The following is a 27135-nucleotide window of genomic DNA, read 5'->3' on the forward strand; positions in this document are numbered from 1 at the left end:
GAAGTCTCTTGCACCTGCGCGCTTCCACCCCGTTTTATTCCTCCTTTTACTGGATTGGGTTCCCGTTACAGGTAAGCCTCCTGCGCCGCCCCGCCCCCTGCGGGACTCCGCCCTCTCATCTAGGCTCAGGTGCACAGGCCGGAAGTGCGCTCCCCTCTCAGGTAAGTGACTAAACTTTCCGGGTCACGTGAGCGGGAGGAGCTGGTGGAGTCCGACCGGGCGACCGACGGACTCTTCGAGGGTTCGAGCGAGGCGCCCGGGCGGGAACCTGAGCGAAGTCGAAGGCTCCCGGGGCAGGTAAGGAGATAAGACGCGTGGCTTCACCTGCCGCCCCCTCCCCTCTTCCCTTTCTCCAGCACAAGAACGCGCCCCCGCCCGGAGTTAATCTTTAATCTCTGAACTCTGACGGCGGGGGCGGGGCGGGACTCCGGGGTGCCCTGGCACGGGTGCCCCTCCTCTGGGCCTGCGCCTCCCCCACGACCCGGCCTTTCTCCTCCCGTCCCCAGGTGCCGGGTCGCAGGTACCTCGGGCCGGAGATGCGGTAGGAACGGCGCGCGCGAGAAGCCGGGTCCCGGGTGCCACCAGCACGTCGCCGGCCCATGGCGAGCCCCGGCCTGGGGCTGCTCCTCGCCCTCGGCCTGCAGCTGCTGCAGACCGGCTGGGGCCAGGTCTGGGGGCTAAGTAGGTACCGGTGGGGGGTGGGGGAGGGTGCTGGGGGCGGGCCCGAGGAGCGCTGGATACCTGGGACCCTGAGAGGTCAGGAACTGGGGGTCGGCATGGCATAACTTAAGCGGGGCAGGCGTCTACGGATCAAGGCTGGGGATTTAGAGTTCTGAGCCATTTTTGGACCGAGGGAGTTGGTCAGGAGAATTCCTGGGTTCCTGAACCGGGAGGGATCGTGAGCTGGGTGGAGAGAACAGTGAGTCTGAGTGCACCTCCTAATTGAGGTGTTTTGGACCGACGGAAATCCAGGAGAAGCCCTGCCTGGGGGCTCCGAACACAGGTTGACCAGGTGGGCCCTAGGTGTGGGCCTTATATTCCAGTTTCGGGAGCCTGGGGGGAGGTGTGAGTCAGACACTGCAGGGAAAAAGGCAGGACCCGCCCAGATCCTTAAGGCCCGCAGGAGGGCTGAGCCCTGGGGGAGGGGAGGGGGGGAAGGGAAGGGAAGGAGGGCGGGCTGGTCTTCCGGAACCTTATTGTAACAGCCCCCATCGCAAGCAAAACTGCAAAGTACTCTTTGCTGGTTTCTCCGGGCAGGGCTCTGTTGGGCTGGTGGGAGCACAATCAGCTGGCTGGTTTTTCAGCATTGTACCCACAATCTTTATGAGAATGAACACTCAGGAGGGCAGAGCTCTAGATGAGAGAGGGTACGCCTCAGGAAGGGGCAGATGCATGAGGTGCAAAGAATATAGGTGGGGGTTCACTTATCCTCTCTACCCATCATCGCTCCACAGCATTGGACCCCCGTGCAAATGAGGAGAATAGCACCACTACGCCCCCTGACCCAGGCTCTGGCTCTAATGGGGGCCTGGTAAGTTGGGGGTATATGTGGGAGGGGGGCAGCAGGGATGCTATTCTGCAGTTCCTTGTGTAGCAGGTGGAAGGGACACAGAGCATCCCCACCCCCAGAAGTGGAAGGCTGGGGTTGGGGGGAGGAATCAGACACCAGAATACCAAAATGGCAACTAGGGAGATCCAGGGCCCCAGACTAGGGAGTTTGAGGAAGGGGATGGATAAGAATACTGTACACAGCAAGTGTGGGGGGGGCAGGAGTCCCTCATGCTTCTCCAGCATGGGGAGGAGAGTAGTAGGAGCCTGAATGAGGCAGGTGCTTGGGAGGGGGATCCTAGACATGGCTGGTGCGGGAGTCTGGGAGCCCCAGATGTGTTCCATGGGGATCAGGAATTTGGGTGGAAGAACCAGATGACTGAAAGTGACAGTGGGGGGTGAGCGCGCATGTGTGCGTGTGGTGGGCATGACGATGGGGATTAGGAATCCACATGGTTTTCATGTGGGAGGTCTAGGGGGAGATCAGCTCCTCCAAGGAGGGAGCGTCACACTGATCCCCTTTCCTGCAGTCTCCGGGGGCCATCACCGCCATCATTGTGGTCTTTTCCCTCCTGGGTGCCCTGCTTCTTGCTGTGGGGCTGGCACTGCTGGTGCGAAAACTTCGAGAGAAGCGGCAGACAGAGGGTACCTACCGGCCCAGCAGTGAGGAGCAGGTGGGTGCCCGCGCGCCACCGCCCCCCAACCTCAAGCTCCCACCTGAGGAGCGACTCATCTGAACTCTGGGGCCCGCCGCAGCAGCCACCACTGCCCAGGACCGCCCGGCGTGCGCTCACACACAGCAGCTGCCACCGAGACACCGGCCTCTGATGGTTCAGGAGGACTTGGGGGGCCACGGGGTACCTCTTGGGTGGGCTCTGCGAAGCATGCCATCTCTGCTTGATTCCGCCTGCACTTGGGGGTGCTGGGGCTGGGGATCCACCTCCCCGCTTGCTGCAGCACCTTCGCTCGGCCGTTTGTCCTGCTGCTGCACGGGCCCGACAACTCCCTCTTCCTTTCCTTTCAGTTCACCCATGCAGCCGAGGCCCGGGCCCCCCAGGACTCCAAGGAGAAGGTGCGGGGATGCCTGCCCATCTAGGTCCCCTTTATCCATCTCCCTTCCTTGCTGTGGGAACTTGGGAGAAGGCAGAATCCACTCCGGGCAGTCAGCCCCACACAGTGCTTAATAATAGAAGGGGAAGGTGCTTCACAGACTCTGCTCCTAGGGCGAGGGAGGGTGGTGCTGCTCACTTTATATATATAATTGGTGGTGAAATATAATAAAGCCTTTTTTTGAGCTGGTGGGGGCAGGATAGAGGAGGTAAATGCAGGGCTCATAGACTGTTGAGAGATGAATTATAAGTTTACAAGGGTCCTAGGGGTGGGGAGAACTTTCTGGAAGAGAGCCACTTTTTGGTGTTACTAGGAGCCAGCTGGAGGCTGCCCCAGGAGGGAAGGTGATGGATAAAGCGGGTTTTTGAGCAGATAGAGGCCCCATATAAACTCACTAGGAAAAAACAGGCTTGGGCTCTTGAGGCTTTATTGAAGGCCTGGGGTCTCCTGAAGACCTCTGATCCTTAACCTTCAAAACACTTTTTAAGCTCAGCAACTCTGGGCTGGCTCTTGGCCTGGGGCTCCTTCCAGGTGCTTGTGGGTGCAGCAGGAGATTTGGGGGTTTCCCACCCCTCCAGGGACTGGAAGTGAACATTCTCTGCTAGCAGAACCTTAGAAGACTGAGCTTTGGGGAGCTCTGGGGAGCCAGAACTTGAGGAAGAATCAAGGGTTGTCCAGTTAATATCCAATCCGGGCTCTGTCACGGCCAGAAGTTGGTGGCTTTCTGGGTGGCTCTGTGTTGTGGAGAGCTGGGAGCAGGGGCTCTCCTGTGCTCTGGGATCTTCAGCTACGTTGTGGGGAGGGGAGAGATGTAGGATTAGGGGTTGGGGCTCAGGGAGAGAGAATTTAGGGTCCCTTTGGCTGCTTGGGTCTACAGATGAAGACTGAGATGGAGAAATAATTTCTTGGCTGGCCTCTGAGGGAAGCAAAGAAGTGAGGTTCTTTGAGGAGAGTGTGGTATCCAACGGCTGGAGGGTCTGCAGACACGGAAGGCTGGCAGGCATAGACAGGGTCTGGGGTTCTAGTGCTTCCTCGTCATCTGGTTGCCATATTGGTCTTCCTGGTATGTCCGGCTGGGGTAGGATTGGGAGATGGGTAAGTTACTGGCTTTAGCTAAGGGAAGGGCTGGCAAGTAGGATGGGCAAGTGGGGGGATTGGGGGCTCTCACCAGGCTGCAGCAGCTGTCTAGGCCCCCGCTATGGCAGCAGTCCAAGCTCTGGCTGGGACGCAGGCTGCGTGTACTCATGGCTCCTGTGCTTAGACTGTCCAAAATCTCACTCAGCAAATCCAGTTCTTCCCCAGATCCCAGGAAGCTGCTGTCCAGAGCGTCCTCTGCCCATGAATCTGGGGCATCCTCACGGCTCACTGGGGGTGTCCTGGGTAGGGATGGGCAATGTCAACTATCTGCCCGAGACTACCAGTCGTGGCCCAGGTGTTCTGGAGGCTCAGGTTTAGGGACCACTCCCCCGTCTGTGTTGCCCTCTCCCGCCTTTGAGCCTTACTGTTCCCCCAGGAACTCCGAAGGTCTGTCTTCCAGTAGGAGTCTCCTGCTGGGGCGAAGGGGCCGGTTCTGCAGAGGAGAGATTTTGGGGGGTTGAGGGTGGAACCTCAGGAGCTACACAATCAGGGATTTTCAGAAGGAGGGTGAGTGTGAAATCGGCACCAAATATTGGGTATTTGAAGGGAAAGATATCTGGATGGAAACGGAGTGAGGGAGGAGGGCTCTGTGATCAATCCAGGTGTGTACCTTGGTGGTAGGGACACAGTCTTACCTGTCCAAAGTGCTGGGTAATAGGCAGGCGTTGCTGCAGGCGATCTGAGCGGCTGGTGAGACTGGGGACTCTCAGGGAGCCCCCTCTCTTCATGCAAGAGTCTCCATCCTAGGAAGTGGGTGGATGAGCCAGGAGCCCCTCCCCTCCACTCCAGGCATTGGGCTGTTGGTCTTACCTTGTACATCAGAAGGCTCTGCACACCCTTCAAGCCACTCCTGGCCTGTGGAGGAGCCAAAGAGGAATTAGAGGGTGACTTGACCAGGGGCATTCAGGAGCCTTGCCCTCCATCCTCTAGGCCAGCTTCATCTTGTCATGTGTTCATGTTTGCGTCTTACAAGTATATTCACACTTCCCTGTGCACTATGTGTGAGGTCATACAAGCGCTCACCCCTTTGACTAACATATAAAAAGGAATAGTCCCCATATGAAACAGGAAGTGGCAAAAAACTCATACAAATGTGTCAGTGTTCAAAAGCTGAGCAAAGAATAAAATGAAATCAACAATTCTAAGCTGCAAAAAATGATTGTAATGTTTGAGGACAAAAGATGTTCACCAATCCGTCTTGATTGTCAATGTTAAATGGGAAAGAAATGATGCTGAGAAGTAAAAAAAATAAAAAAAAAATGATGCTGACAATGAGTCTGGTGATTGGAAAGTAAAAGTGGGAAGAATTGTTAATGGCTTAACCACTGGCTCAGTTCTGATAAAGTGTCTGCACTTTAAATGTTGGGGTTAAAATGTCTGCCACCGCGAGGGGTTGACATATTCTTTCCTTGCCTTTGTCACTCCCACAAGTGGCCTGTCTAGTCCAGCCTCACCGAGCGATACATGTTCCTCACGGCTGGTTGGGTCTTGGCCTTGACCGAATGTAGGAGGGCACCGCCACCTTTCTGGAGAGAGAAAATGCCAAGGGAGGTCACTGCTTAGGCCCCTAGGGTGACCCCAGATGCTACCTCCCCACCCCGGACAGTGTGGGGCTGGGTGAGTCCCTTTCCCTCCCTGAGTCTCCATTTCTTCGCCTCTATCTACAAACCAGCCTGGGGACTGTTGCGGATTAAATGTGTCCAAGAATTAACACTGAGCAGGTGCTGGGGGCTGTTACCTTTAGGCTGTCCGCCCAGAGCTGGTAGGAGCGCAGGGTTCCTAGAACAGGAGAGTGGTCTTGGCAGGATGGCTCAGGATGAGGGGGCTGGTGTGGGGCCCCTGGGGCACAGGGCTCACCTGAGGAGGACCCGCCACGAGTAATCTCCTGCTCAAAGAGGTCTGAGAAGCCTTCTCCCGTGTTGAGCCTCTCCAGGCGGCCCTCGATGAACTGGGAGTGGGGGGTGGGGGGAGACAGTGAGTCCGATGCGAGACTGCCACCCACCCATCCGAAACAAGGTCCAGGAGTCTGCTCGTCTTTGAGGTTTAGGAGCAATTCTCACCCCTCCAGAGACCCATCCTCAGGACCTGGGGGTAGGAAGCCGGCCTCAGCCCTCTCCCTGCCCTCTCAGGGACCAGACTCCATCACAGGGATGTGGTCGTCAGACTGCCCCTCAGACCCTGGAACGGGCGGACCCCACCCAGGACCCAAGCCTGCCCCGAGGGGCCCTGGAGACCAGCCTGCCTTCTCCCAAGAACCCAGGAATTCAGCCCCACTTCCCCCACCCCAGTCCCCTCCACCTTGACCCAGGAAGTTAAGCCCCTTGGGGACTTGAGGATTTGGTCCCAATCCATCTTCTCAGGGACCTAGAAGTAGATCTTATTCCTCACAAATTCAGGTCAGGGGCTCCCATTTTTCGAGACTAAGAATTGAGTCCTGCTTCTTCCATTCTGGGGAACTTGGAGTGAGGGTGCCACTGGACCCTCTATAGCCTCACCCATAGGACTCAGGGGTCCACCCCTTCAGCCCTAGTGCCACCCTCAGAGACACATACCCCCCCCCCCCCCTCCCCCCCCCCCCCCCCCCCCCCCGCCCCGGCCTCTCCCTCAGGCTCAGACACACCTGTTTGAACAGCTGCAGGTGCACAGCCCTCTGGTGGAAGGCCTGCAGGGGTGCCCCGTGCTTCTGGGCCAAGAAGGCTTCTTCGCTGAAGGTCACAGGCTGGCCCTGGAAGAAAGACCTAGCTGTCTGTGCTCTCATCCTAGCTGCCTCCTCACTGTACCATAGATCTATCTAATGTTGAGTGAGCACCTCTGTGTCCCCCATCTTGTGCAGGGCTCCGTGGGTCCCAGGGAGGCGGAGCCCTGGGAGGCCTGTGAGCTGAGGTCGAGGGGGACCTGACTCATGCAGAGTGACCTCTCAGCCCCGCTGGGAGGACAGGCTGGGCAATGGGAGTGGGAGCTCAGGAGAGAGGACTCCTGGGGGAGGCCAGTGTACCCGTCCAACGAGCAATAATGGGGGCCAGACCGGGATGGAGATAGAGGAAGGGAAGGCATGGGCGGATTTTGGATGTGCTGTCAAGGCACATCACCGCTCAAGGGATGGACCCCTCCCCCCAAGTTTTGATTGGAAAAGTTGGAAAAAAACTCAGGTGTGTGTTGTTGAAAGTCAGGTCCAAGTCCAGTTTCCAGTTTCAATATTAACCCCTGTGGGGCTTCTCCAAGAAGCCCCTGTTTTTCCCTCGTGTAAAATGGGGACACAACAGCTTTGAGAATTCCTTTCACAAGGAGCAAGTGGAAGCAGAGTCAGCACTCTGCAGACTCCAGGTGGCATTATTCTGACTCCCTTGGGCAAGCCCCGAGTCTTCTCCCTCAGGGTCTCCGTTGCTCACCGGGTTGCAGATAAGAGCATCTCGGTAGCCCCCAAAGAGCAGGACCAGGGCTTTGAGGAAGAGACGGGACACCCCTTCCCCGGGGGTCAGGGCGGCTTTCCTCAGCTGTAGCCTCAGTAGGGACACCTGGAGGACCAGGGGGAGAGAGCGGAGGCTGAGCGGCAGGACAAGGACTACGCCTCCCATACGCTTGCACAGGGGTGGGAGGGAGACACTGACCACTTCTGGGGGCAGCTCCTGCACGTCGTTGAAGGGGGTCTCTAAGGTGTTGGAGTCCACGTTCATCATCACCACGTCCTCAAGGGCTTTCTCACGAACTTTCTGTGTTGGGGAGCAGACGCTCAGAACCCAGGAATTCCTGGCGGGGAAGGGTATCTGGGGATGCAGAGGAAGGGGTCCCGACACCCTCCCGGCCTCACTGCCACCTGCGTGGACCAGGTGTGCTCCCGCTCACCTCGGCAAGACTGGCGTGCACTCCGATGAGGTAGGGCATGGGTGCGCTGTGGGTAGTTGAGGGGGGCGGGTCATGCAGGTGCTGCCCCCAGATCCCCAGGACCCCAGCCCTCCTCCCCAACCCTGCTGCCTCCCAGGCCTCGCCCCTCACCAGCAGTAGTCCAGCAGGTGCGGTGGCAGCGTGGGGATTAGCACGTGCTCCCAGCGCATGGGGTACAGGAGGGCGCAGGACGCGTGGATGCATGATGTCAGCTGGGGATGGGTGGGGGCCCCGGGTTAGGGCCTGGACCCTTCAGCGACCCTCTCTGACACGGGGGCTCTCCCACCTCATTTCCTGAGTCGCCTTCTCCTGTCACTAACCCTCCCCACCCGCTGCTGGGTCGGGGTGGAAACTAGACGCCCTTGGGATCATGTGGAGACCCAGAATTCGACGAATTACAGCACTTGGAACGGGTGAAGGCAGGACTGAGCTGCTCCTGGTCCCTCTCTCTGGGACTGCAGGGTTAGGGCGCCTTTCACCCCACTACCCCCATAGAGAGGCGTGGCGAGGAGTGAGCTCGCCCCGGCGCCGCCCCCGGGGTGGAGCCAACACGCAGCTCCCGCAGCGGGAAGTTTTACCTAATCTCACCCCCAGGAGGGCGGGGTCGGCCTTATTTTGTGTCGTAGTGGGCGGAATCTGAGCTCAGCGGTTCCAAAGAGAAAGAGCAACTGCGCAGCCTCCCCTGATGCACCCCCCCCCCCCCCGCGCGCCCACCCCCATGGGGGCGGATCCAGGGTTCAGCTGAACCCTCACCTCCAAAGGGGCCCCGCCAGCATGGAGCCGGGTGGGGTCAGCGCTAGGAATCTGGCCCGTTGTCCCGCCCCCAGGGGCGAAGCCCGGCCTCGGTCCCTCCCCCGGCCCTACTGGCCCTTCGGCCGCGCCTCACGGTGCTCAGTTTGCTGGCGACGAGCAGGACCCTTCGCTCTGCCATGAGCGCCGCGAACAGCCCCACGATGTTCTCGTCGGTCACCGCCACCACCAGCTCCGTTAGGTTCCTCTGAGGAGCAGAGAGCAACGCTGGGCGCGAGGGACCCTACGACCTGGCACCCTCCAGCCCCCAGGGGCCTGGACACCTGTCACCCCCAGGGGTGCCTGCCCGGTTTTCGCTCACGTTCTCAGGAATGGATGGCAGGCGGCCGGAGTCCGGGGCCACGAAGCAGGAAAGCTGGTGGGGGATTGGGAGCACAGCGGTCAGGCAGGCCTTGGCCTGCTCGGACGCCTTACTTGCCGGGGTCCTGGAGCCCCACTCACCGGCCTGCTCTTCCCCGGGGCCGGGGGCAGGATGCCCTGTGCGCTGGAGATGGTCATTCCGCTGTTCTGGGGAGAGGCAGTTGCAGTCTTCAGGACTGAGGAGCTTCCCCACCTACCTGGGGCCTGACACCCAGGGGTTGGGGCTACTCACCAGCTCCAGCCCCATAGAGGCCTGGGGCCCAGGCAGGGGCTGCCGCAGCACGTTTAGAAGAATTTCCTCAGCCTCAGAGACCTGGGTGGGGGTGGGATGTCTGAGACAGAACATGGGCTGGGAAACTGAGGGCTTTGACTTAGACGGAGAGGTCTGGGAGGAGCCAAGGGGTTAGGGTCAGGCCTGGGGACGTGAGGGAGCACGGCTCTAACTCCCCTGGGAGTGAGGGGGTTCCTGATCTCACTTGATCTTGAGCCAGGAGGTCCCCCACTGTGTTCAGCACCTTGTAGAACACCTCAAACCAAGGTAGGTGACTGTGGAGAGAGGGCACGGTTTCCTTGAAGTGCTCCTAGTGGACACCCCTCCATCCCCTCCCACCCCAGATCCCATATCCCACACCTGAGGATGCAGAGGCAACTCTGGGCACCAGCCCGAAGGCGGCAGAAGCCAAATCTACGAGTGCCAGTCAGGTCGGTCAGGGTGAAGGTGAAGTGCTGTACAGCGGGGATGTGGGGCTTCCTAGAGGCAGGAAAGACTCTCAGACCTGGGCATCCCTGCTCCCTGACCCCCCAACAGTGCTCCTGTGTCTGCGATCTGGGTGTACAGATCACTATCTTTCAGAGCCCGGGGCGTCTATGTCCCTAGGTGTTAGGGTGTCATGGTCTCTGCGTGTGTGGGTTTTTGGATATCTGAGTCCCCGGGTGTTTGAACCCCTGGAGTTCCTGAGAGGTGTGAGCCCCTGGCTCCTGGGGTGTCCACTTCCTTATTCCGTACCTTTCCACATCAAAAGGGAAGCAGAATTTAGGCACCATCTGCATAGCTTCCTGGGGGGTAGAGAGAAACACATACTCCAGCCCCATTGAGGCCTGGGGCCCAGGGTCTGGTGCCACCCCTGGGCCCCAGGTCAGAGACATAGTCTCCCCCAGCAGGAATGGCCGGGCACCCCGGGAACAAGGAACCAGAAGCATACCTGGTCCCTGAAGTCTGGGGGGAACTGCCGTAGGATGGGGGGATCTGTGAGGAGAGCAGGTCTTATATTCGGGTGTCTAGACCTACCCTCCAGCTTCCCACCCCTACTTGATACCCCAACTCACCCTCCTGCAGGGAGTCAGGGCAGGTAGCTTCGAAGAACCAATCAAACATGGCAGGGGGACCCCCTCTGTGGGACAGGAGACAGCTTAGTGGGTCCAGTGACTTGCTTCTCTGTGTGTGGTTATGTCTGTGTGGGCTCTGCACAAATGTGTGTTTGTGTATGCACGTGTGACTGGGGTACCCGTGTGTGTGTGACCCCGAGAGCTATGGCAGCAGTGTGCAGGCTGTGCGTGTCCATCTGTGTGCCTGCTGGGAGTGGGATGCAGAGACAGGGCGTGTGTATGTGTGACCTTGAGCACGTGAGTGCCCAGTGTATGTGTCAGGTGGAATTGTGAGTATGTGTGACCCAGCTAATGTAAGGGCGAATAACACCTTTTTCCTGCATGGCTGTGAGTGTGGCTGAGTAAGGGTGTGAAGATGCCTGTGGTCCAGAGAACGAGGGGCCTGGCCGTGCATCCGTGTGCAAAACTCTGTGGGCCCCTGGGTGCTGATGCCTAATTCCTCATCAGAGAAAGAAGAGCAGCTTGCCCCCCGGCTTCTGTGAGCCATGTAATCCCTGCCTCCCTCCCTCATCTCCTCCTCCCTCCCCGCAGAGGGTGCTGGGACTGGGCTGGGGAAGCAACGTCAGACCTGAAGGGCCGCAGAGGAAGGGGATGGAGAGTATATGCAGACACAACGTCCTGGCAAAGACACACAGAACCTGACAGGGGGACCCTCCCACCCCCCGCCCACCCTGCACCTCACCCTCACGCAGATCCAAGCCCTATTCAGCCACTCACGCATATGGACACCCCTAGACTCCCATCCTCCCGTAAGCCCTGCTCCCCATCACTCAGGTACACCAAAAGGCTCACACTCAGGGCTACAAACTGAGTCACACGGAGCTGGGGAGAGAGCGAGGAGGAGCTGAGAGGCCTGAGTGTGCCTGTGTGTGGGATCCATACTGTGGGCGGTTGAGAGTCGGTGACCTGCCTCTGTGTCTCTTGGTCCCTCCGGGGCCTGCGCCAGCCCCGCACCCCTACGTCCTGGCCCAGGCCTGCTGTGGAGACCTTACTGTGGGGGATGGAGGAAGGGGCAGTTCTTACTCAGCTCTGGATCCCATGGTCCCTGCAGGGCCGGCCAGTGGAGCCCTCTCCCCAGGGTCCTGGGGGCCTGTGCTGGAGTGAAGCTGGGCCTTGAGCTCTGCTTCCTGTGTGGCTGAGAGAGGAAGTTTAGTGGGTGACGTCCCCGGAGGGAGGCCCCTGCCCCCACCCACTCCAAGAGACCCAGGCATCCTGCCTGCCAACCTTCCCAGGCTCGGGTGGGCTATTAGTGCAGGCTCAGGGCCAGGCCCCTAGGCCTGTCCTGCCAGGGTGAGCCCCTTCTGGTCTTTGCCATCATGCACAAGCTGTCCCCTCTCTGTGGCAGCCACGGATTCACAAAAGCTTTCTTCCTCTTTCCTCAACTCTATCTCATGGTCTGTCCACACTGGCCCACTGGCCATTCCCTTAAGGACCACCAGAGGGAGCTGGGCTGGAGAGTGGACAGTCCCCGTGTGGTTCTGACCACAGCAATCAGATACAGGCATAAATAGACCACACACACGCACACACACACACAGCCAAGAAGTGACCTATGGCAGACAGTCATGCAGGCAGAATGCAGTCACAGACACAAACCAGCAGATGACTGTCTTCGAACCAGAGTGGGCCCTTACCAGACTTTGCTGATGCCTTTGTCTCAAACTTCCAGCCTCCAGCACTGTGAGAATAAATGTCTGTTGTTGATGAGTTACCCAGTCAGTGGGATTCCGTGACAGTGGCCCAACTGGGCTAAGACAGACTTGGACTCCGCAGAGCCCCCCCCACCCCCAGCCCTCTTCATTTCTGAGATTCACTCTAATTCAGGACAGACACCCAATGACAAACCGGTGGGGACAGAGGTAAAAGAAGAATTCCTATTCCTGATGTATGACCTCAAAGTGGAATGTCCTCGAGATCTGTTTCTGCCTGTGTAACATAAGCAGACACGGTTCTTGTCTCAGCAACCCCATGAAGCGTCCCTGAGAAGTCACCTAATGCTTAGGTCGAGGCTAAGCCTGAATCAAACCTCTCCTGTATCCTCTCATTTCGGGAGATGCCTCCTGTAAGTGGCCAAGAGAACGGCAGTGGCTTGATCCACAGATGCCCACTCTGTGCCAGGGATGGTGCCCGTGAGACCTCAAGTCCTCAAACCTTCCCGAGGTGAGCGTGTGGGGATGATGGGGGACAATGTGATCCCATTTTACAGGTAAGCAAATCAAGGCTCAGAAGGGCAGGTGACTTACTCAAGACTCTACAGCGAGTTAATGGCACAGCCTGGTCTGTTTGACTCCAAAACCTCTGCCCCCTTTCTCGGGTCAGATGCCCTTTCAATGCCTACATCCATCCCCTGAGCGAGGTCCCTGCTGCTGGCCTCCCACAGGGAAACGCACACCGAAGGAATGTGGCAGATAATTCATTTATTGATGGTGAGGCGGGGGGCAGAGGATGGGGAGGGGCACAACTTTTCGTGCCCACCTGCTCCAGGGCTCTACACCCCTGGACAGGCAGGTGGGCAGGACCTGAGGGGAGTAGGTTCAGGAACTGGTATCAAAGGTAAGGCAAGGTCAGGCTGGAGGTGAAGCGAGGCTTAGAGGGCAGGTTAAAGGTAAACTGGGTCTTACAAGTCTCGGGGTGCAATGGGGTTCATGGGTGAGGTTAAAGGTGAAGGAGAGGTTGGGGTGAAGAAGGGCTCATGGAGTTCAAGGTAGGGCTCAGGGGTCTGAGGTGAAGCAGGGCTCATGTGAATGTTAGAGTTGGAAGAGCTCAGGGGGTTGGAGATGAAGTGGAGTTGAGGGTCAGAGGGAGCCAGGGTCAGAGGTGCAGTGAGGTTCGTGGGCTCCAAAGCCATGTTAGGGTCAGGTGGAGAGAAGTTGATAGGGTCAGAGATGAGTCAGGCTCTGGGGTGAAGCGGGGGTCTGCAAGCACTCTTAGGGGTCAGAGGTCAGCAGCCTAGGGGTGGGGGGCAAACGGGAGGTGAAGGGAGCAGCCCTAGGCCACCTCCTCCTCGGCCTCCTCCTCAAACTCGCCCTCCTCAGCCGTGGCGTCCTGGTACTGCTGGTACTCGGACACCAGGTCGTTCATGTTGCTCTCGGCCTCGGTGAACTCCATCTCGTCCATGCCCTCGCCCGTGTACCAGTGCAGGAAGGCCTTGCGCCGGAACATGGCCGTGAACTGCTCGGAGATGCGCTTGAACAGCTCCTGGATGGCCGTGCTGTTGCCGATGAAGGTGGCGGCCATCTTCAGGCCCCGGGGCGGGATGTCGCACACGGCCGTCTTGACGTTGTTGGGGATCCACTCCACGAAATAGCTGCTGTTCTTGCTCTGCACGCTCAGCATCTGCTCGTCCACCTCCTTCATGGACATGCGGCCCCTGAACACGGCGGCCACGGTCAGGTAGCGGCCGTGGCGCGGGTCGCAGGCGGCCATCATGTTCTTGGCATCAAACATCTGCTGGGTGAGCTCGGGCACGGTCAGCGCGCGGTACTGCTGGCTGCCCCGGCTGGTGAGGGGCGCGAAGCCGGGCATGAAGAAGTGCAGGCGCGGGAAGGGCACCATGTTCACGGCCAGCTTGCGCAGGTCCGCGTTCAGCTGGCCCGGGAAGCGCAGGCAGGTGGTCACCCCGCTCATGGTGGCCGACACCAGGTGGTTGAGGTCCCCGTAGGTGGGGGTGGTGAGTTTCAGGGTGCGGAAGCAGATGTCGTAGAGGGCCTCGTTGTCGATGCAGTAGGTCTCATCCGTGTTCTCCACCAGCTGGTGCACCGACAGGGTGGCGTTGTAGGGCTCCACCACCGTGTCCGACACCTTGGGCGAGGGCACCACGCTGAAGGTGTTCATGATCCTGTCTGGGAACTCCTCGCGGATCTTGCTGATGAGCAGCGTGCCCATGCCCGACCCCGTGCCCCCGCCCAGCGAGTGGGTCAGCTGGAAGCCCTGCAGGCAGTCACAGCTCTCAGCCTCCTTCCGCACCACGTCCAGGACGGCGTCCACCAGCTCTGCGCCCTCGGTGTAGTGACCCTTGGCCCAGTTGTTGCCGGCTCCAGACTGGCCTAGAGAGAGAAGGGGCAGGGACACAGACAGTTATGGGACGAGCCCACCCTCAACCCCAGCCATCCCAGGGGTTGAATAATAATAATATGTTAATTACTACTATTATTTTTTTAATATTTATTTTATTTTTGTGCATCTAAGAGCTGGGGTACTGGCCAGAGGTGTGGGGGTGGGGTGGGGCGGGAGAGGATTCACCAGAGACAGAGCAGGGGAACAGAACAGGCAGACTGATGAAATACACTGCTGAGGGGAGCAGCGGGCGCGACAGGAGAGGTCTGCTGCACCATGTGGGTAGCTCCCTGGCCAGGGATCCAACTTGTGCTGCAGTGGCTGTGGTTAGCTTCATAGGTTGCGTCTTAACCCCTTTCGCCACCAGGGAGGCCCTACTACTATTATTTTTATTATTAATTGTTCTTTCAGCTTCCATCCTCCCCCTCCTTACCCAGCAGCCATGAGGATCCTGGTAAAAGTTAGATCTAATTATGGCCCACATTGGCTCAAAATCATCTCAGTACTCCCATCTTTGAATACTTCTACCATCTTTTATCCCAGGCCTCCCACCTGCGTCTGGGTAGAAGACCAAGTGCTCCCTGTGCCCACATGGCTCCACACAACCTGCCTCATCCTCTCCCTTGATCACTCTGCCTCAGCCACATGGGCCTACTTGTTAATCCTCCAACATGCCAGGTATGGTTCTGCCCCAGGACCTTTACACAGGCTGTTTCTGCCACCTGGAATGCTCCTCCCCCAGAGTTCCACGTGGCTCCCTCTCTCACCTCTTTCAGGACTTTGTCACCTGCAACGAGCCTTCCCCTGGTCACTCTATAAACACCTGCAACCCCTCCACATTTATTATTCCTCTTTTCTACTTGATTTTCACCATAGCACTGACAAATCTATGCTTTCTTACTAATCATCTCATCTATAATCTCACAGGGGAAAGCAAGCTCCAGGAGGATGAGGATTAGTCTTAGAATATTGACTGGTATTTTTGTGAGTAGTTCACATTTCTTCTCACCCCTTCCCTGACTCCAACTTGCTCCTGCCCCCTCATCACCCATCTGGATCCGCTCAGCCCTATTAGCCTTGGCCCCTGATCCAGGGCTTCCTTCCTCCATACACTTTCCCCCATCAGCCACCAGAGGGCTCAGGGAGCACCTGAGTCAGGCCTGGCCCTCTCGTGCCCACAGCCCTGGGGTGATCCTGCAAAAGCCCACATCCACCTTCCTCCTGGTGCACCTAGGAGGTCCTACAAAGACCTACCCTTTACCCCAGCCCCTCCCTGTCTTCCCCTCCCCTCCCTGCCTTTTCTCTGCTTCAGCTGCTCTGACACAAGGAGGATCAGCTGCTCCTCACTGATCCTTCAACACACCAGGCTCTTGTGCTGCCTCAGTGCCTCTGAGTGGGCTGTGCATGCTGCTTGGTATGCTGTCCTCCCTGGTACTCACCTGGCTGTGTTTTCCTTCAGGTGGCTGTGCACTGTCACCTCCTCAGAGGATACTTTCACTACCACCTCCTCTACCCTGTTTCCCAGAGGTCACAGAGTCTCTTGGCCTGACTGGAGCCACTGGAGTATCCTACAACCCTGAGGATCTATTGTGCACCAACGCTGCAGCAGAGGTTCATTATTTTGTTGAATCTTTGCATAGACCAGAGAGGGGAAGTCACTTGTCCAAGGTCACACAGCTTTTCTTATCACTCCCTGGACTCCAGACTCTAAACAACATCGCCCTGAAGAGGAGAGGTGCTGGGATGTTGGGGGAACCTTGAGTAGCCAGGTGGGGGCGGTCAACCTGACCTAGGAGGCACCAAGAAAGATCCTGGAGGAATATCAGAGTGTGCGTGCCCACTGACCCTACTGCAGACGTGCCTGTTGTTGTCACACATGCTGTGCCTCTGTCGGGACACCTCTCTCCCTTCAAGGACCTTTTCTCAGTCCAAGTTCTACTCATCTTTTAGGCTTCAGATACTATGATAATGAAGCATCCACAATGATTGCTTATTTACCCTTTTCTCTGTGCATTATTCTACGTTCTTTACACATACTAATCTCTTGAAGCATCATGTGCCTGAAAAGTAGGTCTTTTCTATAATCCCTTTTTAAAGATGATGTGTCTGAGAAATTTGGGTGGGTCCATCCACAGTCACCCAGCTGACTCAGTCCTTATCTGAGTTTCATTTACTTATCTTTGCTTCCCATCTCCCTCCACCAGGATGTCAGCTCCAGGGGTGACGTGACCTTGTCTGCTTTGTTCCTTGGTTGTCTCCCCAGGGGATACAGTGGAATCTGGCATGCAATCAGACTCAATTAGTATTTGTCAAATGCATGAAGTGACAGAACTGGGATTTGCACTCAGGCACTCTGGCTCCAGTTCATAATTGTTAAATTAAAATATCACCTCCTCCAGGAAGCCTTCCTGACCACTCATCCTTCATCAAAAGGCTTCCTGGACTACCACAGTGCTCTGTGGTTCCCCTATCACAGACCTGACTGCTGGGTCCTGCCCTCATTGGGCTGTGGTCGTGGTTGAGGCCCTGATTTGAGCTGGGGAACAGGAGGGATTTCTGCCTGTGCTGCGTGCTGGGGACTCACCAAACACAAAGTTGTCTGGCCGAAAGATCTGGCCGAAAGGGCCTGAGCGCACTGAGTCCATGGTGCCTGGTTCCAAGTCCACCAGTACTGCTCTGGGAACATAATTTCCTCCTGTAAGGAAGCAGATGGAGGGCAGCTGGGGTGAGAGCCAGGAACCAGCATCCTCTCTCTCCAGGTTCCTCCCCACCCCCACTCCCACAGATGCCCCTGCATCCTACCTGTGGCCTCGTTGTAGTACACATTGATTCTCTCCAGCTGCAGGTCACTGTCCCCATGGTATGTGCCCGTGGGGTCGATGCCATGCTCATCACTTATCACCTCCCAAAACTAAAGGGATGATAGCAAGAGGAGGGAGAGAGAGAGAGAGAGAGAGAGAGCCCACTTCCATCTTCTTGAGCCAGGATGCCACACCACCTGCCTAGATGGCACCTGTTCCCCTCCAGCAAAAAGAATGGGGGACCTGGAGGCATAGTGGGAGGCAAGGATGAGGCAGCAAGAAGGGAGTGGTGGGGGCGGGGTGAAGCAGAGTTACCCCCTCTTCCCACCCCCAGCCTAGCTGGCTGCTGTCAGTGGCTCTGGCTGCAGCGGCGAGGGGAGACGGCTCCTCTCTTTGTGCGTGTGCAGGGGACAGTGGTCCAGCTGTGAAGACAGCTGTGGTCAGCGGACAGAAGGTTAGGCCCCACCCCCATTGGCCTCTTTGTTCCCAGCCTGGCCCTGCCCCCCAGGGCTCCTCCCCCACCGTCCCTGGGGTGCTGGCCTCCAGGGGACCCGTAACCCCCAAAGACCCAAGGTGGGGGAGCCCTGCGAGGCTGAACGACCTCGCTCCGCTCCTCTCGACCGCCTCCCGGGGCCGGGTCCCACGCACACCTTGGCCCCTATCTGGTTGCCGCACTGGCCGGCCTGCAGGTGCACGATCTCCCGCATGGCGGAGGCGCTGACAGCGAACGCGGGGTGACGCGGAGGCTGGGGCTGCGGCGGCGGGGCGGGAGGTGGGCGCTCGGCGGGCGCTCGGCGGCAGCGGCGAAGCACTGTCCCTGCGCCCCGGGGGCGCCGCTATAAGAGCGGGCGCGGCCCTCGTCACAGCCGGTCACAGGTCCGCCCCGCCCCTGGCCCCGCCCCCGGACGGAGGGTGCAGGAGTGGAGGGATCGCCCTCCTCTGCGGCGAGGAGACCTCGCCCACCCTGGGGGGAGGCCCCTCGGGCTCGTCTGCACCATTTCCCCACGCCCCCCCATCCGTCCCCACTCCCCAGCACATCTGGCAACCCAGATTTTGCAGAGGTCGGGAGGGGGGAGAGCGAGCTCCCAGTAAACAAGCAACTGGGAGCGCCTGCCTCTCCCTGCTCCCCTCCCGCCCGCGCCCCGGGCCCGGCCGCCCGGCCTCAGTTGGTCTGTGCACAGCCTCCCTTGCACCCCACTTAGGTCTCATTCGCCAGAATCTTCGTGTTAACTGGGAGGGTCATCTAGTGGGTTCGAACCGGGGGCGCCGGAGCAGCGATTTATTCGGGAGGGGTGGGGGCGGTCGGTTCCTGGAGGACTTATCTTGAAGCTGCGTAGTAAGTAAAACTACAATTTCCTTCCATGTTTGACTGGGGTGCTGTGGAAGCTGACAGATTGCGGGGAACTGGGCGCTCCCCCTGGATGCCTCTGCTGGCTTTGGGTTCGTAGCAGATGTGGTCATCCCAGCCTTGCCAGGGGTGGAAAATGAAGACTCATAGCTGGATTACATCTTGGGGTGGGGGGTGTAGGGAGGGGATAGTGATTCCCCGGAGCTGCTTTGCTCCTCCCAGATCAGCACCCCTCTGCTTCAATGCTGTTATTACAAACCCCCTCTCCTCCCAGCTTCATGTTTCTTATTAGCTGTATGACCTTGCACAGGTCCCTTTAACTGTCTGTGACTGAATTTCCTAATCTGCAAGCAGGGTGCAATCAAGAATGGCCACCCTTGAGGGGAATGGGAGAGTCCGGTGAGATGACCCAGTTAACAAGATGGCCCCAGTTTCCCCTGGCACAGAGTAAGCAATAAATAAATTGTAGCTAATAGTATTGCAGTTATTATCAGGGACTGGACCAGACTTCCGGCACTGACCCTCTAATGAAGGCCAGGCTTCTCGGGGCCACCTTCAGCAGGCAGCCTCTGGTTCTATCATGTCAGGAAGCCTCCCCCTTACCCAGGATGGCTTCTGGCTAATGTGGGGGTGAGGGCGGGGGCATGGGGCTGGCCAGATTAGCTACGGCTGGCACCTCGTGATGGCCAGTTACTACAATTTTGACCAGTGGTTCTCAGCTGGGGATGATTCTGCTCTCCTAGGGGACACTTGGCAATGACTGGAGATTTTTTTTTTCTGTTGTTGTCATGCTTGGATGGTATGTGGCATCTAGTGGGTGGTTGTTTTGAAACATTTTCCAGTACACAGGACAGTCCTTCCCCACCCCCCTTCCCAAGAATTACCTGATCCCAAATAGTGATAATGCTGAGGACTGGGAAAAAAACTGAGTTAGAGTTCTAGCTCACACTATATTCTAGAATAAATTCCCAACGGGTTAGATGTTATGGACCAGGGTGACCCCCAGGATCTCTGACTCACCTCTCTGCGGTTTGTGTATTTAAATATGCACAGCATCCCAGACCTCAGTAGCTCAGATGATTGTGGGAGACATTCTCTGGGGGAGGCTTAATAAAATCACTTAGCCCAGGAATTCTCAGCTGGGGGTGATTAGCTCTCCCTGGGACACTTGGCCGAGAAGTCTGGAAACATCTTTGATCTTTACAACTCGGGCTGCTATTGGCATCTAACAGATAGAGCCCAGAGATGCTGCACAGAATGCCCCCCACCCCCAGCAAACAATTACCCACCCCAAACACCAATGCCAACAATGCTGTAGACTTTTGAGGTCATCAGCCAATGCATTGTCACAATTGATTCCTGAGACCTGGTTTCTGGATTGAAATAGGAGATCCACCAATCCACGTTAATGTATACCAAGAATACATTAGCCTGTGTTGGTATTTCTTAATTTTTTAATATGTCAAATCTTAAAAAACATAAAATGGGTGAGGCCCTGTTGGAAGGGGATGGTTTAGGGATCAGCGCTGGAAAAATGGAGTTTCCTGTGCCACTCTGCTAGGGGAGGGCTGATTTGGGGTGTGGATAGAGCCCCACGGCAGAGATGGGGCTTTCTGGGTTAGCCCACCCCAGAAGGGACTCTCCAGGTGGAGACATGCCCTTTGGTACCCTTTCTTCAGCAGGGCATTGCTTGAGCTCCCTGATGGCCCCAAGGGGAGGAATACAGAGAGTGGGTAAAGCAGAAGAGAATGAAAAGCAGGGGCTAGACTTCTAGGTCTTGGAGCTGCTGGACTAGGCATTACCTGAGATGTAGAAAGAGCAGAGATGTAGAAGCCTGGAAGAAGGGGAAAGGAATTTAGGGTGGGCTGACATCACCTGAACCCCATGATGGACCCATCTGACCTCTCCTGAGCTCCCATCCTGGAGGTAGTAGTATGCCAGGTATACTCATATGTCCCAAGCAAGCAGATCCTCCTGGTGCCCAGGCATCTCATAGCATCTCCTACCACCCAGAAAGCCATCAAGCTCCCTATAGGAATCCTAAGTCTATATCGTAGACTCAAGATGTGGCTGTGGCCAGTGAACAATCAGGGCCAAAAAAAGGAGTTGGATAATGAGCCACAAGGGTGAAGTCTTCCATCCCCATGACCAGGACTGCAGGTAGAGCTGGGGAACACGGGCAGTGCCTCGAAGTGCCTGCAGCAGGTATGCAGAGTGACCCCCATGCAGGAATGGCATTTTTGCATCTACATTTCAGTCCAATCCTGGGTAGCTTGAAGCATTAGCTTGTAGCTTTTATATGGGAATGGAATATATCCTCTAAAGAGGGTTGGCTATGGTCCCCAAAACCACCATTGTAGCAGTTTTGTGCTATTAACTATAAGCCAGCATTGGGGGTGAAAGATAGGCCTACCCAGGCTGTCCATAACAGGCCTTCCTAAGACCTATAACTTTGGTATGCAGATTCTTTTGAGCTGAGGTCAATTGAGGCCCTAGAGGCTCATGAGAAACTTTAATCACTCCCTTAACTACCTAGAAGGAAAATTGGGGGTGTTACCAAGACTTAGGGTTTTTACCAGAAGTGAACCTTCCATCTGAGAAATCTGTCTACATGGCAGGGCAAGCACCAAGTGACAGAGCATTTGGTCTTTGTCATAGGAGTCACCTTCTCACCACATGAACCCCCACCTGTTTTCCTGAAGCCCCAGGTCCCTATCCCATTCCTTAGCTCAGGGTACAAATACCCTCACATCGCCCATTGGTTTTAGACTCTACATCCATGTGCATTCTGCAAATTAAATTTGTTATTTTCTCCCACTGATCTTTCTCATGTTAATTTGATTGATTAGCTAGTCTGAGAAGAACACAGGGTTAGGGGACTTTCCTCTTCACCCTGATAGGGGAATTATAGATGGTAAATGGAGGGCTTGGGGGTGGGGGGAGAGAATCCCATTTTTAAACCCCAGGTTTATTTACTTCCTTGAGACCAGCAGGAAGAACAGGAAGGTGGGTGTGGTGCATTTCTAGAAGACATCTGGTGTGGGCATTTGGGGGATTCATGAGGTGGGGGAATTCCCAGATATCCAGAACACTGTTCATATTATTGGCTGCCCTTCCTGAGGTCCACAAGGCATGGAGAGGCCTACCTCCTGGTTGTAAGTCATCTGTCTGCTATCTGGGGGGCTTCATTGTCCCCCAGTGTATGGGATATGTGCTCTTGTCCCCAGTGCACCCTGGGGGAAGGCATTTGCTTTGCTTATTATTAATCATCACAGTAATGTTTAGGCAGACCCTGTTCTAAGTGATTTGAGTGTGTCTGCTTGTTTTTTCTTTTTCTTTTTTTTTAACACTTGATACCACCACCCTAGGCAGCAGCTGCTGTTTGCAAGCCCATTTTACAAGAGAGGAAACAGAGACCCCAGGAGGCTGAGTATCTTATGCAGTGTCATCTACACATAATTGAGGCTGGAAAGAAGCCCAGCACATTCCAGTTCCAAAGTCCTTGGGCTTGGATCACTCCCAGTAGTTACTGTGTTACTTGATCTTAAAAAAAAAATAAAAAGACACAATCAAATGGGCTGTCTTTCAGGAAGAAAGTGTTGCTGGTATGAAGGCAGCCCTGTGACAGTCACGTGCCCGGTGGCCTGGGTCTCTGTCTGTGTCAGTGCTTGGGCCCTCTGGTTGGCTCCAGTGGGTGTGATCTGTTTCCATCACGCGAGTCTATGCTGTCTTTGTCCACTGGACCCATGGGTCCTTGGCTTCTTCCCTTCCCCCCTTCCTCCTGCCACCTCAATGCCTAGCCCTGAAACCTACACCTCCGCTGGGTCTGATTTCCCATTTCCCTGCCCTTGGCAGAGCTCAGCTCTGGGCATGGACCCAACCTGGCAAGGGGCCTCTCCAGCTGTGGGAAGGGAGAGACAGAGGGTTCTGGAAGTTGCTGTTTTGGGACAGAGATGCTGAATGAGCCTTGAGAGGAGATAGACCCTCCCATTCTTGCTCTCTCAACTCCAGAAGCACACACAGGATCTGTGGAAGCTGTGCCTGGTACTGCCGGCACCAAGATGGGGTAGGGGTGGGGGACAATGGGGCATTCTCTGACTTTGCCGGCTGTGTGGCCCTCCTCCTGCCAACACTCACCATCATGGCATCCCAAGCAAATGTCCTCGGAAATAGAAGGATTTCCTGGGAGATGGTCAGGGGAAGAGCTGACATCAACTGGTGCTGCAGGTGGGGTGGGGATACTTCCTGCCCCCCCTCCCGCCCCTGCCACTAGCCTGGAATTGAAGACATCTTCAGGTATACTGTGCAGGTGCAGTGGGTGATGTAGCTGCTCTCACAGTTGAAGGAGGTGGGGCTGCAGTGACCTGTGGCCATCCTGGCTGTGCTGGTCAGGGAACAGCAGACCATGCCACCAAACATGAAGGTGCCCAGCTGCTTGTGGATCAAGATCATGAAGGTGCTGTGTATGAAGATGGCTCAGCTTCAGGCCCTGGACATGGATCATCTCTCCAGTCATCCAGGCTGATCTGTGTGACCATATTAAAGGGAGAGAGGTGACTGCTGAGGGGTCACATAATACAGACACCCTCCCCTGCAACCGTACTTTCTAACACAGACATATAGATTCAGATATGCACACATGGACACAAAGTGCAACAATATACTCACAACACACAAAGGGCCATTAGACCCAGACACACACCTGCTACACAAATGCCATTGATCTACTCCCAACTCAGATGCACAGTCACCGGCTAACACAGATCAAGTGCATGCACAGAAGTCACCCACAGTAAACATACCTTCCCCAAGCCAATACAAAACACACAGAGACTCAGAGAGAGACACACACATATACACAGAATCAGATACACACAGATATGATCTACACCCAGACCCCAGCATAGACACAGTCAGATATAGAAACAGATGCATGTACACACACACACACACGGAATCAAACATCCACATCGACGTTAAGTACAACACAGACACCAGACAGGGACTCAAATTCAATATAAACACAGTCGAACACACATACTACAAAAGGCCACCCTCCCTGACTGCAGGCACACAGAGAGACCCCAGGTACATAACTCAAAAAGAAACATGGCAAATAAAATCATATGAAAAACTGGAAAAAAAATGAAGAAAATAAAGTGATATGAAAGACTGAAAGAAGGAAAAAAAGACCAAGATGACCCACAGCCAGATGCCGACCGCCCTCCATAGACCCAGGAAGAAAGTTACTGCACAGAAGTCACACTTGTGTCCTGACTCCCTTCTCCCAGAACTGCGCAGGTGCACATTGACCAGCCAACCCCCCAATATGCCAATGAACACATGGACATGAAGACACACGACTGACGTATACACACCAAGGCAGCCTGCCAGGCCCCAGCTTAGTCACCCTCGTATAAAGACGGGCAGAGCTCCCTCACCCCAGCCCCTTGGGTGTGGATGGGGGCTCAAGGCTGGGGGGCGGGGCGCTCTATGATGGGGGGGCGGGGCTCGCCCAGCCAGCAGCAGACAGAATATGTCGGAGCCACCAACCTGTTGGCGGTCCGGGAGTGCGGGGTGGGGTGGGGGTGCGGGGGTGGGTACGGGTCAGGGGTGTGTGCTTGGGTCACAGGCACTCGTACCGGATCACCAGCTCAGGCAGGAGCAAGACCATAAGAAGTAGATTTGTCAGTTGCTGGGGAAGAGCGGGTGGGCGCCTCCACCACGACTGGGCTTAGAGTTGGAGATTGTCCCGGGGCCATAGCGGGGAGACCCCTGTCCTGATCCTGGGGCGAGTCTCATTGCAGGCAAAGGGGGAGGCGCCGCCTCAGAAAGCGCGCGGCCTCCCTCGTTGGATTAGTTAGGGCCTTGGAGGTTTTGGGGTAGGGCCTTGACAGTGTGGGTGGGGCTTGGAAGAAGACAGGACTGAATAAAAGGGGCGGGGCCTAGAAGTGAAGCGAAAATATATTATCGAGCAAATGAATATAATAAAGATTCCAGGAGAACTTCCAGCCCAGGTGCAATGAACACTCCCATGCAGGCATAATCAACAAACTTGCTGACTTCCAGCTCTTTCCCTTCCAAGATTCATGGCCAGGGCCTCAGCACTCTTACCTACAAGGTGGGGCAGCCAACCAGCTGGTCTCCCTCTCCAAGGCCATCCCCAATGCCTGCATCTTCCCCCCTTGCTTTGCCCCCTTGTCTGGGGACTTTGCCACAAATGGTTGTGTCTGCTGAAAAGCCATGCTATCCATGTAACAGATATGGACACAGTTGTGTATAAAAGGAACCTTGGTCTTTAAACCAGTGCTCAGACCTTACGGGTCTCCCCAGGTCTAGGACCTCATGCATGAGTAATAAAGCTTCTCCTGACCTCACCATTCCTGAAGTGCTGCTTGCTCTTCCTCTGCCCGGGAAAAGGCTAGACTTCATTTCTACAACAGAAGAATAAGACAAAACAAGACCTGCTGCGGGCGGGGTCGTGTGGCCCCCAGGGAAGCCTACTAGGAAGGGGATGGTTCCAGCCTTGGACTGAGGGTGGAGCTCAGATCTCTGGAAAGATGGAACCCTGGGGAGGGGCGAAGATTTTGCACAAGGGACAACTGAAGGATGGAGCCTGGACAAGGAGGGTGATGATCTAAGAAGGGTCGAAAAGTGGGGGTCAGGGTGGAAGCGTGGGCAGGGCCTGGGAGGCTTTGGAAACAGCCCAAATGCCCAAAATAGATGACTGGATCAAGAAGATGTGGTACATATATACCATGGAATATTACTCAGCATTCAAAAAAGATAAACACATGCCATTTGCAGCAACATGGATGGCGCTGGAAGGGATCATGCTCAGCGAAATAAGCCAGAAAGAAAAAGAAAAATACCGGATGGTCTCACTCATAGCAGGAATCTAGAAAACCTAAATAAGGGACCAGGAAAATGAATAACTCTAAGAAGGTGAAAATCAAAATCAACTAACAACTATGAACCAGAGACACTCTATGGGGGGTGGGGAGGCGGGGAGGGGGTCAAAATAAGGGGGTTGCAATTGTATGGGGAATATAAAAATACAATTTATTTAAAAAAAAGAAAAAAAAGAAAAAAGAAAAAAAAGAAAAGTGGGGGTCAGGGTGGAAGCGTGGGCAGGGCCTGGAAGGCCGAGGGCAGCGAAGTGGGCGGGGCCTAAGGACAATGACGAAAAGGAGATGACGTAGGCAGGCTGCTGCCTGGAGTGGGCGGGGCTCACGGAGAGTGACGGGAAGTGGGCGGGCCTGGGAGTGGACAAGGCTTAGGCGGGGCGGAAGGGGAAGTGGGCGGGGCGAGGGGAAGTGGGCGGGGCGAGGCCTGGGAAACTGACGGCTGGGAAGCGAGGGGGCCTGGCGAGGATGCGAAGACCAGCTCGGTTCCGGCAGGTGCGGGCTCACCTTTCTCAAGCTCCTGGCGGGCCAAATTCCAGCCCGCGGAGGTGCCAGCGCCCCGCGCCGGGGCTCTCCCTGCCGGCGGGCCGGGCCGCGGCGACGCCCTGCGGGCACTTTCTGGCTGGGAGACGCGGGTGGCCGTCCTGGCGCCGCCCCGCGCCCCGCTTGGCGCCCTCGGCTCGGCTTGTTGGTGGGGCTCGTGCCAGTGGCGATCCCCCTCCGGGCTCGCTCTGCCTCGCGCTGTCTGACCCGCTGCAGCCTCCGGGCGGAGACCGAGACTGAATTGTGTGGGTGTATTTTGAGTGTGTGCATGTGCGTGTGTGTGTGCGCGCGCGCGCGTGTGCGCATTTGATTCTTAGACCCAGAAGCACCTTTTCCTCCTTTCTGCCTGGACTTCTCCACCCAACCCCGTGCAACTCTGGATGGAGGCGCCTGGTCCACCAGGGGCGCCCGCGTTCCTCCAGGGAGGACAGTGCCGGAGGAGAGCCCGGATCCCCTCCAGGGGTGCTGGATCTTGAGCGATTTGAAGGGCGGGGCAGGGTCTGCACCGGGATGGGAGATGGGGTGGATCTTTGCTTTTAGTGTCTTGCGCATCTCTCCAGGAGGCTTGAGGCAGTGTGTGACACTCATGCCTTTGGTGGTCTCTGATTGCACATGGCAGAGTCTTTGAGTCTCTTGGGGGCTGTTTACATGCTAGTGGGTATGTGTGCCGCAGCCTTGTTTGTGTCCTTGTGTGTGCCAGCTTTGCTGACTGCTCCTGTGTATCTGTGATGCTGTCTGGGCATCTGAGTGCGTGACTGTGTGTATGCCTGAGTTGTTTATCTCCATGTCTGTTTTGGTGCGTGATTGTGTGTACTTCTGGTCTCCATGTCTGCCTCAGTTTGTGTGATTGTGTATGGTCTGATCTCTTCTGTGTCCCTATGCCTGTCTGTCTAGTCCCTGCCTTCCTGGGCTATTAGGAGAGTCCCCGGTGGTAGCCAGGCTGGGATTTCCTTCTTGGGGCACATGGCTGGTTTCCCAGCAGAATGAACTGGCTTCTCACCCACAGCCCCTCGAGGGTCTTCCCCATCCTCTCGTGCTTCCACTGTACTTAGCAGGGAAACACCATTTCCTGCCTTTGATGTCACTGATTAAATTTTCCCTTCTTCGAACGGTTCAGGCTGACAGTTTCTTTCTTCGTGTGTGTGTGCAGACCTGACCACAGTTCCGTGCTTAACATCAAAAAAACAAAACAAAGCAAAGTACATGGAAAATGCAAATCGCAAAAGCATGTACAGTGAAAACACCACGT

At 56.3% G+C, this 27135-nt stretch overlaps 3 protein-coding genes across 3 annotated transcripts; 1 reads left to right on the top strand and 2 right to left on the bottom strand.

The window, feature by feature from the left end:
* Positions 1-599: 599 nt before the first annotated feature.
* On the top strand, positions 600-5084 carry CRB3 (crumbs cell polarity complex component 3). The gene is made up of 4 exons (XM_037505208.2): positions 600-681; positions 1455-1531; positions 2079-2222; positions 2573-5084. The coding sequence occupies exons 1-4, from the start codon at positions 600-602 to the stop codon at positions 2642-2644; spliced, it is 375 nt and encodes a 124-aa protein (XP_037361105.1). The 3' UTR covers positions 2645-5084.
* Positions 3050-11357, bottom strand: DENND1C (DENN domain containing 1C). The gene is made up of 23 exons (XM_037505209.1): positions 11257-11357; positions 10174-10238; positions 10050-10093; positions 9854-9903; positions 9479-9598; positions 9324-9393; positions 9080-9160; positions 8929-8994; positions 8789-8842; positions 8564-8674; positions 7789-7889; positions 7639-7684; positions 7404-7505; positions 7185-7310; positions 6416-6520; positions 5653-5743; positions 5534-5574; positions 5250-5321; positions 4606-4650; positions 4431-4538; positions 4161-4228; positions 3827-4034; positions 3050-3731 (listed from the first exon to the last, which is right to left on the bottom strand). The coding sequence occupies exons 1-23, from the start codon at positions 11271-11273 to the stop codon at positions 3123-3125; spliced, it is 2400 nt and encodes a 799-aa protein (XP_037361106.1). The 5' UTR covers positions 11274-11357; the 3' UTR covers positions 3050-3122.
* Positions 11358-12640: 1283 nt separating this feature from the next.
* On the bottom strand, positions 12641-17861 carry TUBB4A (tubulin beta 4A class IVa). Its single transcript, XM_037505211.2, has 4 exons — positions 17741-17861; positions 17092-17200; positions 16874-16984; positions 12641-14279 (listed from the first exon to the last, which is right to left on the bottom strand). The coding sequence occupies exons 1-4, from the start codon at positions 17795-17797 to the stop codon at positions 13222-13224; spliced, it is 1335 nt and encodes a 444-aa protein (XP_037361108.1). The 5' UTR covers positions 17798-17861; the 3' UTR covers positions 12641-13221.
* Between the last annotated feature and the right edge of the window lie 9274 nt (positions 17862-27135).

Source organism: Talpa occidentalis, unplaced genomic scaffold (genome assembly GCF_014898055.3).
Source record: "Talpa occidentalis isolate TD23 unplaced genomic scaffold, MPIMG_talOcc4v2.1 talOcc4.12, whole genome shotgun sequence".
NCBI classification, from domain to species: Eukaryota; Metazoa; Chordata; class Mammalia; order Eulipotyphla; family Talpidae; genus Talpa; species Talpa occidentalis.